At 31.9% G+C, this 16,685-nt stretch overlaps 1 protein-coding gene across 2 annotated transcripts in view; it reads right to left on the reverse strand.

The window, feature by feature from the left end:
* The window catches only part of LOC124360569, a 31,777-nt gene extending 15,490 nt beyond the window's left edge, over positions 1–16,287 (reverse strand). The window contains exons 1-4 of one of the 2 annotated variants that reach the window (XM_046814295.1): positions 16,156–16,287; positions 12,722–12,945; positions 3,642–3,951; positions 3,223–3,430 (exon numbers count right to left, since the gene is read on the reverse strand). In XM_046814295.1, the coding sequence (XP_046670251.1) occupies positions 3,223–3,430; positions 3,642–3,832 (399 nt within the window). In that variant the 5' untranslated portion in view covers positions 3,833–3,951; positions 12,722–12,945; positions 16,156–16,287. Of the gene's footprint in view, positions 1–3,222; positions 3,431–3,641; positions 3,952–5,446; positions 5,723–12,721; positions 12,946–16,155 lie in introns of those variants that run through there. The other variant, XM_046814296.1, reaches the window with a different exon arrangement.
* Between the last annotated feature and the right edge of the window lie 398 nt (positions 16,288–16,685).

Consider the following 16,685-nt stretch of genomic DNA (forward strand, 5'->3'; position numbering starts at 1 on the left):
TCTCTACACTTGACTAGCTGAGCATTAAGTTTATGTCAGCGTCATATTGTTCCTCTAGCTCATCACACGCCATAGACTTATCCTTATAACTATTATTTAAGTCCATGCAACGATGTTCCATAGACGCTAGATTGCTAGTTATGGATTCAACCTCATGTTTTAGTTCACTATTCTCCTTTGATAAGTCATTTAATTTGCTCATCAGGGAGCTAATATGAGGAACTAATTGTTTAATTGCACCTTCACCAAACGTAGCCATAACAGATTTTAGTTCGTTATATAAGATAGATGCAAGATCAATAACATCTTGGTCAATAAAAAATAGACCGTCAATAACATTCAGCAGTTCGCTTGATCTCGTTACTGGAGGCATTTTAGTCAAACTATTAAATAATAAATAACAATAATAAGTTAATGAAGGATAAAATACTACGACTACGAAACTAATAACTAAATATAAAAACGAGTCAACAATTACGAGCCATACAACAACAATAACAACAAAGGATAACAACAGTTTATTAAAAAAACTATTAAATAAATAAGTAGGTTTCTGCTATACAACAGAGCTATATTGTCATTTTGTTGCGCCGTATCTCCGATTTCCGGAGTTGGCAGTACAGCACTGTGTTGCAGTAGTGTAGTTAAAATTGAAGGCGCTGCGCTGTGCCGGTCGTAACGGAGTGTCTGCAAGCCGAGTGCCGTGGCGGGGCGGGGCGGTGATTAGTGGGACAGTTGTCGCTGCACAGTTGGTAGCGCAGGTGAATCAGTGCCGGTGCGCACTGGTTTGCGAATGCTGTTCACTCGTTATCAATGTCCGATTACAATCAGCTCGCCTTGTTGGTTAGTCACGTTATCTCCAACATATACTACTTACAGTTAATTAATGTCTGTAATGGCTTCGTAAAATGTTCCGTCGCACTGTGAACGTTGTACTAAGAGTCAGTAGACCCGCACAAAATGCCTATGTTGGGCCAATTTAAATATTAAATTGAGATCGAAATAAACTTCAACCTAATTCTGCAGATCAGGTTGGTCAGTATACCGATACTGGTGTGGTCAGTATAATCCCAAAGTACCTTCTTTTTTTCATTTTAAGGTTATGTAATGATGTTATGGTGGTGTGGTTTCAAAGCCAACTTCCATGTTTTACTCCTACATTTCTCCAAACACAAAAATTCAACAAAAACAAACATTACCAATCAAAAACTAAACTCTTTATTGGAAAAAACACACAAAACTTGTTTTTATTCTTGATCACACTCCGCCACCCATAATGCGAGTGCCTCCGGCCATCAGCGCGGGCTTCGGCAGCACCTTTGGTGCTGCCCCACACTGATGTCAACGAAAGAAAAACCTATCCCTCGAGATAGTACCTATCAGTAAAATATCAAATTCTAGAGGGGCTGATCAGAAATATAAATTGAATTGAAATGAAAAGGCAATTATGTAAATTATGTACTGTGCAAAAAACTTAAATAATCATGTGATGCCGCGTGGCCTGCCGTAATCGGGATTCTCGAGAAAGATAAGATAACAGCGAAAGATAAAATAACAGCGACAACAATACCGATCACAATACCTGGAAATGCTTGTTGATTGATGGAATGTTAGTTCTGTTACTCAACTACATCGTTTTATAACGTTCTAAGTTCATTGAAAAAAGTTTAAGCGTTGGGAGCATAACGGAATCTGACCCCATTAACAATTGATAATCATTGTAAGTTTGTAATTTTTTAATTAAAGAGTTGTTTTTTCGTTCTATCATGTTTGTTTCTATAAATTTATATTTTTGTGTTCTTCATACTGGTGTGGTCGGTATAATCCCAAAGTACCTTTTTTAATTCCAACTCAAAACTAAACATAATACTGGACTTCCTCTTGATAAGATAAGGTAGGCCTGCCCTGCAGCAGGTAACAACTCTAAAACAGGTTTGAGTTTGTAAGGAATGTGCTTGTCTATTGAAATTATTTACCTTCTAAATTTATTTAATTAATTTTAATAAGCTGCCATTTTGTACTGGATTGAGATAGAAAGCTCTAGTTTCCACTGTTCTTCTTCTTTTAAAAAGACCTTTCAAATAAGGTGGTTTTACATTTGAAAATTTTTAGCCGCCCCCACCCCCAAAATCCCATTTTGAGAAATGGGCAAAGTTGTAAAAAATTCACTTACATTTCCTAGAAAGGAGTTTCGAGTTCCATCCCTCCACCTTTATCCATCAAAAACTAAACAGAGTGTATCCATACTTTTAACTCACACTGTATAATCAAATGCATTACTCTATTAGTTCTTGCTTTGCTCTTGTTAGGGTTTTCTGGCCCATGTTACATACTGTTTGTGTGAATTATAGTAAATTGGTGTTTACCATGAAATTAAATAAATATGTTACCACAGAACAATTGCGTAAAAAATACCAAGTACTACCAATAGAAGTAACAATTTTTATAATGCCATTTATGAATCTTATTGTATAGTATGTAAGATTCTGTGTATATTAATGAATTTACTTCATGGTTTTCATGTTACTAATATGCATTCATCAGATGGAAGTGTGATGCCATAGTAAACTTTGGGATCCATTAGATAAAAGAATATTTAAGACCTATAAAATATAGATCTTTTCAGCTGGCATTTGAACAAGGGTGGTCCAGAAAGTAAGAGACATTTGTTCAAAAAACACTTAAAGGAGGCTTCAGTTCAGATATCCTATATAGACATATTTACAATTATCTGACATATTCCTCCACTAGCCATTTAGAAAGTTTCATTGTTGTGCATTGGAAAAACATATATTTATTGGTTAGTGTTGGCCTCCTTTAGACAATAACCCACACCGACGATTCAGAAGGGCTTGTCAAAGTCTTCTGAGGATCAAGCAGTTTCTGATTAATATATTTTTTGTGTTCTTCATACTGGTATGGTCGGTATAATCCCAAAGTACCTTCTTTTTTTCATTTTAAGGTTACCGTATGTAATGATGTTATGGTGGTGTGGTTTCAAAGTTAAATAAAAAAGTGTTCTACACAGAAGACAATTGTGTACAAAAGTACATATAGATGTAATAACAAAAAACAGTGCAGAGGCTTTTAACCATGAACAGAAGTATAAGATTAATACAGAGAGCCAAACAGCAATTTGATTCCTATTTGCAACTGAAGGAGGAATTGATGCAACAATTAATTTGTAACAATACAGTATCGAGAGCCTAATAAGTTGCTTACCTTCGGAGGAGAGGAATGATGAGTTACAGTCACAAAATTGCGTTGATTACTCTCAAAGAGGTTACCAGCATCAAGATAATTAAGAGCTCTAACACTTCTTGGAGAGCAAGAACGACTTCTTGTCTTAGTTTTGCGTGGATGATGTATTCCCAATTCAAGACTGACCTCACTGCTTAATCTTGTTTCTGACTGACAACGTCTTCTGAAACTGAAATTACATATTTCAAAACTATTTCTTAATAAATAGCCTTTTCAAATATCTAATAAAATACTCACTTTTCTTATTTAGAAAGTGGAAGAGGTTTTTAGAATTTTAAAATATTATACAATTTTGATTTAAGATAATGGAATCCTACAAAGTGGAAACTACAAATATAATTTTATTATCAATTTGAATAAATTTTGAGAAAATGACTTACGAGACTGGAGGACTATTATGACAACTGCAGACAACATAGTCACAACAACATTCCTTTGGTGATGAACTACAATTATCCTCCTCCTGATTGAGGTCCGTTATCACTTTTTCTGTAATGTTTGCTTTCTTTTGATTTTGACATTTAACATTTAAATTTCTTTTAGCAGATTTTTCGTTTTCAGGTTTTTTCATCAGAAATCAAAGATCCTGTTGAAGAGGCTTGAGAGACCACTAAATTGCTAGGAACTTCTTGCAAAACCTGCGGTACGACAGCTGGTGGACTGACTTCATTACTGGATTTCTGTGGTTTTCTAAAACACAAATAATTTAAACCATAACCATCACATTATGTTACTCCATCACCAGTTTGCATAACAGACCATGTTAACATAATTAGTAAGGTAATTATACATGTATAAGTAATTATGGATCATGTTCTTAATTTGCATTACATTGTGTCAAGTCATGGTAAGTAATATTCCACAACCTCTAATATTAAAAGCTAACACTGTTACCATGATACATCTGGTGCCCCTAGTCGGGATGATCTATAAGGTGAGCATTAGTCTATCACTGGAGAGGCTGGAAAAACTTCATTTCTATCTTTCTGTCTGTCTGTCTACACGGTATCTCAAAAACAAATTTATCTATAGACTTGCAATTTTGCATGAAGCTTTATTTCTGTATAGACAACACTGAGTCTGATGATGGTTCATGTCACTCCACAGGATTTTGCTGAGCAAAGTGAATATTTGTATATTGGCCTTGTTGGTAACCATGATAGCAACGGGAAAATAGCAGAATAAATAAATTTGTAAACAAACTGAGTCCAAATCATATAAGATCTCAACATATAACTTTTATTCAAGAAGTAAAAGAAAAAGTAATTGAGTAGAAACTGGAATATGTATTGACTGAAATTGGTTAAATTGTCAACAGATTTGATTTTAGTAGTTCTCTTGCTAGATCACCGAAACATTTATTATTTAAACACTCTGTTATAAAACCTAACGCAGTGGACAAAAATGTGAATGTATCATGTGGCAAGAAATCTCGAGAAAAATTGTATCTGTAGACATTAAATTTTACATAAAACTTAATGTCTACATAGACAAGAATGAGTTCTATGATGGTGCATGTCCAACTCTTTTGGAGAAATAAGAGTAAAAATTTATTTTTTGTATGATTGACCATCTGTATATCTGCCATAGAGCATCTAAAGAATGAAATGAGCAATATACTTGAAATTTTTCATGTAACCTCAGCGAAGTCTGTTACACAACACATGGTGTGACAAGCACATTAACTATTATAGACGAGATTTTGTACTTAAAACAACATTTTATTTGTTTAATTTCTATTCATCAAAAACAGTACAACATATGACATAAGGACACAATTTTACAATTAATGATGTTTTTTTTTGTAAGCCTAGATTTATATATTTTATAGATATAAAAATTCATTTAAGTTAATTTTTTTTCCTTTTATTTGATGTTTTTTATTCTTACAGTTGAACATAAATAATTTGATAATATTGCAATAAAATTTTTATCCTAATTTTATAATAAATATACAAGATATACCTTTATACCCGAGGTATTTTAAACTTTGAGAAAAAAAAACTATTTTATACACTTAACTTAGAAGGTGTTTAATGTAAACTTTTGCTGCTTCATCAAACAAAATTATACAGGAATTATTTTAAAAACCTTTTGACACTACCATTATAACCGTAATGTGTTATACATCAACAATGTGGTGTAAATGCTACAAATAAATATAGATAAAACTTCATAAACATACCATAAGTATTTCAGTATGAAATACAGATTAATCTTATTTCAAAGCACTGCCACAGTTTATGATATTATGTTATTGTTATAAGGTTATGTTTATTACTACTACTAAACAATACACCACACACTGCTCTATGAACATTTATACATACTGTTTGATAGTAAAATTTTGCTGTACGAATATTTTAAAATTTTTACTTTAATTTTAAGTGAAATTTTGATTAAAATGAATTATGTAAATATGAATGTTATAATGCTTATGTAATGATAGTGTTATTTATATTTACATTATGAGAAACAGATGACAGACTACTAAAGTTGAAAAATATTCAAATTAATAATAAAGCTGGGAAATGTCAACTAATTTCCTCTCTGTCAAAGTCATAGAGATGTAGTCAAATGTTTAATTTTATATTAAATTTTACTTACAAAAGCATTAAAATTTTGTATGATTATACACAAAATTAATGCTTGTTTGAGTAGAATTTATCTAAATAAACACTGAAGACAAGAATTATTTTTAGTATTTTACATAACATTGTAATGCACATGTAAAGTTTAGTCCATGATATGCAAAATAAACATATTGCCACACAATTATAAACCATTTTAGATGTCTAGTATCATGTTTAATGTACATGTAAACATTTTTGAAAATGTTTTAATTCAAATTTAACCACAGAAAATTTACCACTTACATCATTAATTTATAAGGTAATTGTATTATTGATAATATAGAACTAAATTCATTCCTGGACAAAACAATCTTCCAAGCCTGCGACTTTAAGAACACTAAGAGAATGTAAAGAATGCACTACACAAAAGCATTGAAAAAGTTGGACCCAATTTTAATTTATAATTTTAAAAGTATTTATGAAGCGATTACAGGAAAGCTAACGCCTTAATACAGAAAATATATTGAAGTTTTAATAGTGTCATTGGGCTGACCTTGCAACATCGAGCAAAGCATGTTATACAACTAATCATAGAGGTGCATTTATTACTACTAGAATTGTACCATATGTTTTACAAGTGAGTGTGTAACTTTAGGATACAAAGTTGAGCTGATTTGCAACTCTGCGCATGCACCATCTCTTAATATGCACCAATTCCCTATTCAGTGGATTGGTAGAGCTGGTCCTGTGAAACTTAAGGAAATGAATGAATACTGCGATTCCAACTGTGATCCTGACATGATTGAATGGACCTGGATGGAGGTCAATTATGAAAGATGTATGTCATACTACAGGGAGAGCTCATTTAAAATCATATTTAAGTAAGTAAAAAAACCTTTAGGATTTTTCTATATCTTTTGGTGCCAAAAACAACTATTTTTATTACAGCTTTACTTATTAATGTTTAAAATTGGATCCACCTATTTTGATGACCCTGTATTGTGACTAATTATGGAGGTAATTCAAATAAAATGTATAAAGTAGGAAAATGCAACTTTCCAAAATCTCACAGATTTGCAAGTCATCTAAATCTATTTTGTAAATATAGTATATTATCCCTTTCATGTAGTGAAGGGATTAAACCCCACATGAGTTTTTTAGGTTACAATAGATAACAGCCCTAAAACTGCTATTTATAAATATAAAAGCAAAGGAACATTGTAAACAGGCAGAATTCATATCCGTTTTTGTAAAAATTACCAATATTGCTGAGATATTTACTACCAAACAATTTCTCTTCTCCTCAGTCTAGTAAAGTAAAGTAAAGATCCTTATTTTACCAGGCGAAGTTAGGGCTAAGAAGCCCTCTCTAACACTTAACCTAGTCTGACCGAGAAAAATAGTTCTAATAAGGTTATTATTATTGTTGTTGTTGTTGTTTGCTTAATACAGATTCAAGTAATAGGGCAACACGTTTTTTTATATTTTTTATTGTGTATTAAAACTTTAATTTTTTAAAGTATCTTTACCTTTTTGTAGGAAGGAAGAGAGTGAACCCTAAAGAATCAATGTTATGCTTAGAAAAATTGTTTAGAAATATAGGATTTCATACTATATGATGGGAAGAGAGTAAGACTTTTTTACTTTCACACTCTAATCCAGTCAGTTTTGAATGAAGGATTGAAGTACTACAATAATCAGTTATCAAATATTTGGCATCCATAACTCCATATGTGTGAAAGAAACAGGATTTTCCTGGACATTTGCCATCGTTCAGTGATACAAAAACTTAGTAACACTACGTTTTGAGATTTGCAATCTGATCTCTCCTTCAGGTAAATAACTAACCTAACACATAATTACAAACTATGTTAAAATAAACAATTCATACTTGAGTGTTTTGAAATACGTAGATTTTTGGTATCACTGAACGATGGCAAATGTCCGGAAAAATCCTGTTTCCTTCACAATATTCCATTGTCAAAAACAAACTGCAAAGGTGTGTTTACAAGGTTTTCAGGTAGTCCTCCAACGTAGACTAGTGGAAATAGACACGGGTCTCTAATTGAGAGATCACGGGTTCAAATCCCGGAGATGTCCCATCAGACAGTAAAAACAGCCAAAGTGACTCAGACAAACCAGCACAACCAAGAGCTGAGACTTAAAAGAGATAATAAAAGGTTTTCAGGCTGCTGATTACTGAATGTCTAATCATTACAACATAAATCTTTGTAGTTGGTTCAACTCCTACCATGAATTTCGTTATCTTGTCTTGTATATTGATTGCAAAACAAATGGGGTTTTTTCATGAGTAAATTAATAACAATCTAACGAATACTACGATTTCAATAGCAGATATTTTCTCAACTACCTATGATTGTTACAACATTTATACATAAAATACTATGGAAATGATTAAATAGTAATATCTGACAAGCTAAAGTACGTGATGATAAAACTCTCAGCCCCATGTGAGTATGGCGGGTTATGGTAATTATACTTGTCATAGATTAATATATACTACTGGAGCTGAAAGTGAATACTCAAATAATTGTTAAGTTTCTAAAAGTATATATTATCTAAATGTTATTTTACTTATTTAATTTATTAGGTGCTTCTTACATCATAGAACAAAGCATGTTATACAACTAATTATAGAGGTTCATTTATTACTACAAGAATTGTAACATATATTTTACAAGTTGAAGGATATAAGTTGAGCAATTAGATAAATATAATACACCTAAATAATATCTTACTAGATATAGAATAGTTAAAGATTAATTAGTATTTTTAAATTGATTCAAAAGGTTTGCTAAAAAAACCAGTTTTAGATATTATATTTATCTTGTTTTTTATTTAAACCTTTTCTAAATAACAGCTTTCATGATAAGGGTATGAATGGGACCAAATTTATACAAAAATACTATTATTACAAATAAACACATACTAAATACATGTATAACAATTTCTTTTTAAATCACCAAAAAGAAAAAAAGATTATATAGAATAACATAACTAAATAGCCTCAACCAAAAATAATATTTAAGCTTTCAAATAATAAAATTATTCGTCTAAATTCAAAATCTGATGTATTACAGCTGATTAAAACAAATATTAATCACAAATATGTATATTTATATAGGCCTATCTTATCTACCTGTTTTGTGTAGATTTCTGTACCCATGCTGATAATATATTATTTTATTTTAACAAAATATGTCTAATATAAATGTGTATAAATGTAATTTTTTACAAATTCACAAGCAAGGGTTATAGTAGCACTGTGTGGTGGACAGGTAACATTATACTTTGTCCTCTCAGTAGTCAAAGTATCAATAGTGGAACTGATATATTTCTCAGAACGATATAACAATCGATTTTTTCCATATATACATCTATATAACGTAAAACATGTGGGGCTGTATATCATTTTCATGTACACGATAAAAATGTTTCATATGTACCAAAAAACTAAAGTTATATACAGGGTGATTCATGACGTTCTCCCCCCACTTCTACAGCACATTGTACTAGTAAAAAATAATGAAAAAATGTTATATAAACATAGGTCCGAAAATGCTTTGTTAGCGAGTTACAGCTAGCGAAAGATTTCGCCTGAATTCCAGGGTAAAGAGCCGCCACCACAATCGCGACGACACCGTCTATGTCGGCGGCAATTTTCGGACCGTCACGCCCGACTAACCCTGTGTGACACCCAGCCAGCCACACGGCGGGAGAGTCGGTAAAATAAAGCCATACTGAACTTTTGGAAAGGTTAATTAAGTAAGAAATATTGTGGATTCTTATGTATTTTTACCTGATAAAGCTAATAAAATAGGTTTCAGAACTGTACCTGTAGTAGTTTTTGAGGGATTCAGGGTTAAATGCAAAAAATTGGGGCACGAAACAATGTTTTTTTAAGTTTGATGTACAATAACTTTGTTAAATTGGTAATAAATACATAAAAGCAACAAACATTAATTGTAGAGAATTTAATTCTGAGAAAATTGATATAATCAAAGTCTAAAATAAAACAGAAATAAGTACCAAAAAATCGATTTTATTCAGTATAATACATTACTAGCTGTAAAGAAATACTGTACAGTATTTAATTAAAATAAAACAAAAACAAAATGTTTGTTCCTTAATGATGAGATAAATTGAGAAAACAAGATTAACTGTTAAATAAATTTGTTTGTAAATAAAAATATCATGTTTTATTACGTTGTATTTTTTTTTTTTAATAAAAATTTACATCAAATGTTCGAAAATAAATGAAGCAAACATTTTCCCAATATTGTTTACTAATCATCGAAATGCAGTTTTTTGTTTTATTAATTTCAAAGTTGGTAACGCACGAATAACAGCTGATCAACAATGGAATTCTGTACTGTTACGTTAGAACTGTGTATTAGTGGTGTTTTGCAAGCTACAGCAGGAGATCGGGTTCTGTGAATCGTGTTATTAAATGCAATTTTTCTGTGAGTTATAATTCGATTGTTTATTCAGCGAAAAAATGCCTTACTTATTTACATCAGAGGAATACGCTGATATGGTTTTTATTTTGGGTTACTGTAATGGTAATGCTAGAGCTGCTGTAGAACAATATGAACTACGTTACCCTAATAGGAGGATTCCAGATACCACAACAATTTCAGGAACTTTTCGTACTCTTCGGGAAACAGGATCACTACCAAGTACTAGAACCAATTATGAACGAGCTGTCCAACTTGATGATGAAATTGTTATTAATGCTGTTCATCGCAGTCCAGGTGTAAGTACACGTCGTATTTCTAGGCGGATAGGAGTTTCGCAGTCAACGGTGTGGAGGTCACTTAATCGAAACAAATTTTATCCGTTTCATAAACAAAAGGTTCAACATCTACAGCTAGGGGATGGTCCGCTTCGCTTGGAGTTTTGCAACTTTTTGAATATTAATAATCAACTCTACAAGCGTATTTTGTTTACGGATGAGGCACAATTCACTCGGGATGGTGTCAATAACTTGCACAATGAACACTCATGGGCAGAAGAAAATCCACATGAGGTAGTGGAACAGAACTTTCAACACCGATTTAGCGTCAATGTCTGGTGTGGCCTTTTGCACAATCGGCTGATTGGACCTTTCATATTACCTGGACGCCTAAATGCTGAGTTCTATTTGCATTTCCTTCAAGAAGAGTTGCCGCAGCTGTTAGAGAATGTTCCTTTACATCTCAGACAAAATTTGTACTTCCAGCATGACGGAGCACCTCCCCACTTTTCACGTGCCGTTTCTGCTTACTTAAATCATCAATTTCCTGGACACTGGATTGGTCGTGGAGGGCCTCACCCTTGGCCACCAAGATCACCAGATCTATCTCCATTGGATTATTGCATCTGGGGATGGATGAAAGACATTGTATACAAGACAAAAGTGAATTCTCGTGATGAATTAATTGCCCGTATTATGGATTCGACTGTGCAGATACAGGGAAGTCCTGAAAAATTAAGAAACGCAACAAAAGCAATACACAAACGTGCTGCAAAATGTATTGATAATGATGGCCTCATTTTCGAACATCTATTATAAAAAGGTGCGTACGGTTGGCCCAACCTGATTAATTTTGCTTTAAAACTAGTAATGTATTATACTGAATAAAATCGATTTTTTGGTACTTATTTCTGTTTTATTTTAGACTTTGATTATATCAATTTTCTCAGAATTAAATTCTCTACAGTTAATGTTTGTTGATTTTATGTATTTATTACCAATTTAACAAAGTTATTGTACATCAAACTTAAAAAAAACATTGTTTCGTGCCCCAATTTTTTGCATTTAACCCTGAATCCCTCAAAACTACTACAGGTACAGTTCTGAAACCTATTTTATTAGCTTTATCAGGTAAAAATACATAAGAATCCACGATATTTCTTACTTAATTAACCTTTCCAAAAGTTCAGTATGGCTTTATTTTACTCTTTACCCTGGAATTCAGGCGAAATCTTTCGCTAGCTTTAACTCGCTAACGAAGAGTTTTCGGACCTATGTTTATATAACATTTTTTCATTATTTTTACTAGTACAATGTGCTGTAGAAGTGGGGGGAGAACTTCATGAATCACCCTGTATATATATATATCACTGTATATATATATATATAGCTGTTTCCCGCGGCTTCGCACGCTTTTCGTAAGTTTTGCCCGCGTATGAGCATTTCTGGTTGAAGTAAATTATATTTCCAACCCCGATGTAGATTTTACCTTGATGTCACGATCAAGAAAAATATGTCAAAAATGTATTGTACATGCATAATGTATTTTATTACAAAGTGGTCTACCACTCAACCTTTAAGTTCAACCAAAAAATTTAGTTTAGACAATTATACATCATAACTTAGCGCCTTCAAATAGTGTTTCACTGTTTAATATACGTATCTATCTCGTAATTGCAGGTTATAATGTGCAGGCGCTTTGAAAACTTTTCTTCATTTTATTCGTTTATATTCACGACATAAGCGAATAATTCAGATAATAACTATCCTATCTTCTAAGTTAGACTAAATTACGGATACATGTGAAATTTGATTGAAATTGGTTCAGTCGTTTTGGAGTTTATTGGCAACATACATCGTGACTCAAGATTTTTATATATATATAAGATATATATATATATATATATATATATACCCAACCAAATATAAAATATCAAAAATTCACCCTTTGCATAAGCAAGGTAATGGAAAGAAGTTACAGAACCATAGCAATAGTCACGTTGCTGTGCGCGAAACTGGAGCGAGCCAAAGTTATACAATTTTATGACATGTACAAACAACATACAAAAATCTACCACAAGAGTAATTTAAATTTTTAGCTAGATAAAATGATTTAATGAAATTTTCTTACAATGAATCTACAGGTAGTTGTGGATGCTTTGGCAGAGATGATACATAAAATGACCTTAAATTTTCTTTATTTCTTGTCTTTCTTTTCTGTTTAATAGGTGCTTCAATTTGCTGCTGATGTAAAGCTTCATTTTGAAGTTGCTGTTTTCTTGCTTCAGCCCCTCTTGAAGCTGCTTTTATAGCTCTTTGTGTTTCATTCTCTATGGCTTTAGAAGTCATATTTGGCTAAAACAAATGTTTAAACATCACATTTACAAATCATAATTTAACATTGTTGACATGTGTAAAATGCCACAATATTCTACACATGTCATGTAGTGTATCCCAACATGATGACTGTTTGTAAAAGGATTATTATGGAATATTTTGAAACTATTTAAAAGAAAAATATGTGTATTGACTGGGACATAGTAAATAGATATGTGTCAAATACATATAAATACAATAAAAAAATATATAGGTTCATGTAATGTATACTCAAATACTCCTTTTATGTTAAACATGGTTCAAGGTTTTAAAATTATGCCTATTGATTATAGGCATAATAATATTTATTTGTAATGGTTAATATAATTTTACAAAAAAAAATTTTGAACATAAAGATTTCATAATGTAGAAAACTTTTTAATCTTATTTCTTGGAATTGGAGGGAAAATATCAAAAGAAATAAAAGTTTACTTCTGTGATCTTCAATCTAAAAAGTTTCAGGTTTATAAATAGGATTCATGTGTTTACAAAAGAACACAGTTAACAATATTTTTTTCTGGTATCAATTATAAGTAAAAGTCTGTTAATATGGTATAACAACTCAATTGAGAGGTTAAAGTATAGATCTATAAAAGAAATTAAGGACTAGTGTTAAAGTTATTTTCGTGTATAGTTTGGAAAGGCACATACTTTATGATGTCCAGGAGATCTTATTAGTATTAACCACCATTCAATGGGAATTCTGTTGACAGGTAATAGTTATTAACCTCAAATAGACGTCTGGGCTTGTATTGTCTTTGGTTAGACCTATAGTTAGATATGGAATTAGTACCTGCATAAGTATTGTTTGTATTTACTATAAGAGATCTTTAAAAAAATCATAAGGACCAGTACAGTCAGATCACTAAAAGGTTTTCATAATAAGAGAGAGTTTGTGTGGTTCTAGTTTCTTATCGTTCAAGCCATTAAACACTGTGACAAACTTATCGGGACCAGTACACTTAAGATCATAAAAAAGGTATAAGAGAGAGTTTGTGTGGTTCTAGTTTCTTATCGTTCAAGCCATTAAACACTGGACAAACTTATCGGGACCAGTACAGTTAAGATCATAAAAAGGTATAAGAGAAAGTTTCTTATCGTTCAAGACATTAAACACTGTGACAAACTTATCGGGACAGTACAGTTAAGATCATAAAAAGGTATAAGAGAGAGTTTGTGTGGTTCTAGTTTCTTACCGTTCAAGCCATTAAACACTGTGACAAACTTATCTGGACCAGTACAGTCAGATCACTAAAAGGTTTTCATAATAAGAGAGAGTTTGTGTGGTTCTAGTTTCTTACCGTTCAAGCCATTAAACACTGTGACAAACTTATCGGGACCAGTACAGTTAAGATCACTAAAAGGTTTTCATAATAAGAGAGAGTTTGTGTGTGGTTCTAGTTTCTTACCGTTTAAGCCATTAAACACTGTGACAAACTTATCGGGACCAGTACATTCAGATCACTAAAAGGTTTTCATAATAAGAGAGAGTTTGTGTGGTTGTGGTTCTAGTTTCTTACCGTTCAAGCCATTAAACACTGTGACAAACTTATCTGGACCAGTACAGTCAGATCACTAAAAGGTTTTCATAATAAGAGAGAGTTTGTGTGGTTCTAGTTTCTTACCGTTCAAGCCATTAAACACTGTGACAAACTTATCGGGACCAGTACAGTCAGATCACTAAAAGGTTTTCATAATAAGAGAGAGTTTGTGTGGTTGTGGTTCTAGTTTCTTACCGTTCAAGCCATTAAACACTGTGACAAACTTATCGGGACCAGTACAATCAGATCACTAAAAGGTTTTCATAATAAGAGAGAGTTTGTGTGGTTGTGGTTCTAGTTTCTTACCGTTCAAGCCATTAAACACTGTGACAAACTTATCGGGACCAGTACAGTCAGATCACTAAAAGGTTTTCATAATAAGAGAGAGTTTGTGTGGTTCTAGTTTCTTACCGTTCAAGCCATTAAACACTGTGACAAACTTATCGGGACCAGTACAGTTCAGATCACTAAAAGGTTTTCATAATAAGAGAGAGTTTGTGTGGTTGTGGTTCTAGTTTCTTACCGTTCAAGCCATTAAACACTGTGACAAACTTATCGGGACCAGTACAGTTAAGATCATAAAAAGGTATAAGAGAGTAATAATAAGAGAGAGTTTTCATGGTTCTAGTTTCTTACCAATCACTTCATGGCACACTGTAAAAAACTTTTATGAGTGTAATAATGCACTCACAATCAAATCTATTGTGATCCAAATGATCAGATGAACTGTGGAGTTATATTTTTCTAGGTCATATGCTCAAAGGACCAACATAATTATCCATACATGTGTGAATGCATGATATGACTTTGAACCGATACAACAGAGTATTAAGGATTCTGGCGAAAGAGTTATCACACAAACGTACAGACTGTCCTTTAAACTTTACACCCCAAAATCAATAAAATTCTTCATCAAACATAAAAAAAATCAATGCACCAAGATTCAAGCTCTATGATCTTTCTATCAAGAGTTATTACACAAACAGGTGGACAACAACACAAATTTAAAAGGCCCCTGACATGTCTTTAAGTCCTGTTTACATTAGATTATGTCATGTCCTTAAGCCTGGTTTTCCATTAGTTGAGTAAGCTAGGCCTAGTTTACCCGCCATGTAGAAAATTGTGTCTACTCTCAGTTTAGAAAACATATAATAGTTGATGTGCAATACTATTAATTATTTTGGTTATCCATTCAGAGTTCAAACATATTTTTAATACATACAGGAAAAATTAAAAAAAATTTGATTATTCTAAAAAAAAGTAAAGAATGTCTTACAAGGAGTTGTACAAATTTGAAGCATCATTTTAGATCATCTTAAAATTAGATCCAAAGTAAAATGGTAAAAAATATGGATATGATCTCTGTGTAGTTAGAATACTATTAAAATTTCATACTTTTATAATCAGCAGTTTTTACTTGAAATTGATTATAACATTTCCAAAATTTCCTACTTCAAACGACTGTCATTTCTTGTCGAGTGACCAAAGACATCTTTTTTATTTGTTGTATATATATAGGAAAGTTACCTTAAAATACTATGAATTTCAAAGATTAAAAATATTTCCCAAAAAAATCAGTGCCACCAACTACTTTTATTCTATCCAGTTATAGGTAAAAGAGACATAAATGTATTGCAAAAATACTTACTTGCTTAGATGCTTCTCTGTGGCCCTCTCCGACAGACTTGAGACAAATTTCATAGATATCTCTGAGACGGTTAAGTTCTTCTAATCGTTTTTCTTGTATTTGTTTCCTCTTCATCTCACAAATCTTGTTTTTTCTGGTTGATTGTTTCTTCTTTAATATTTTCTCTTAGTTTACTAGCAAAATCTTTGGATTGTTGACGAACCTAGAAATTTCATTTAAAAATAAATGTTAAAGCTAAGCATTCTAAAAATGTTTATGTCAAGTAGTAAATAAACCTTCTTCCCAAAATAACACATATGGTCATAATAACTGACGTTATTAAAATGTATATACGTGCCTCATACATTATACATTGCTTCATAGACTAATCCAAAAACAAAATTTTAAGTTCATTCTCATTATTACAAGAATGAAATTAAATGTTATTAATACTGCTAATATTGATATATCCTAAAGTAATCAAACTAATAATTTAACTAATTAAGTGAGATCATTTTACAAAAAGTAGACTAATTGCTGCCAATGAAAGT

Source organism: Homalodisca vitripennis, chromosome 4 (assembly GCF_021130785.1).
Source record: "Homalodisca vitripennis isolate AUS2020 chromosome 4, UT_GWSS_2.1, whole genome shotgun sequence".
Lineage (NCBI taxonomy): Eukaryota > Metazoa > Arthropoda > Insecta > Hemiptera > Cicadellidae > Homalodisca > Homalodisca vitripennis.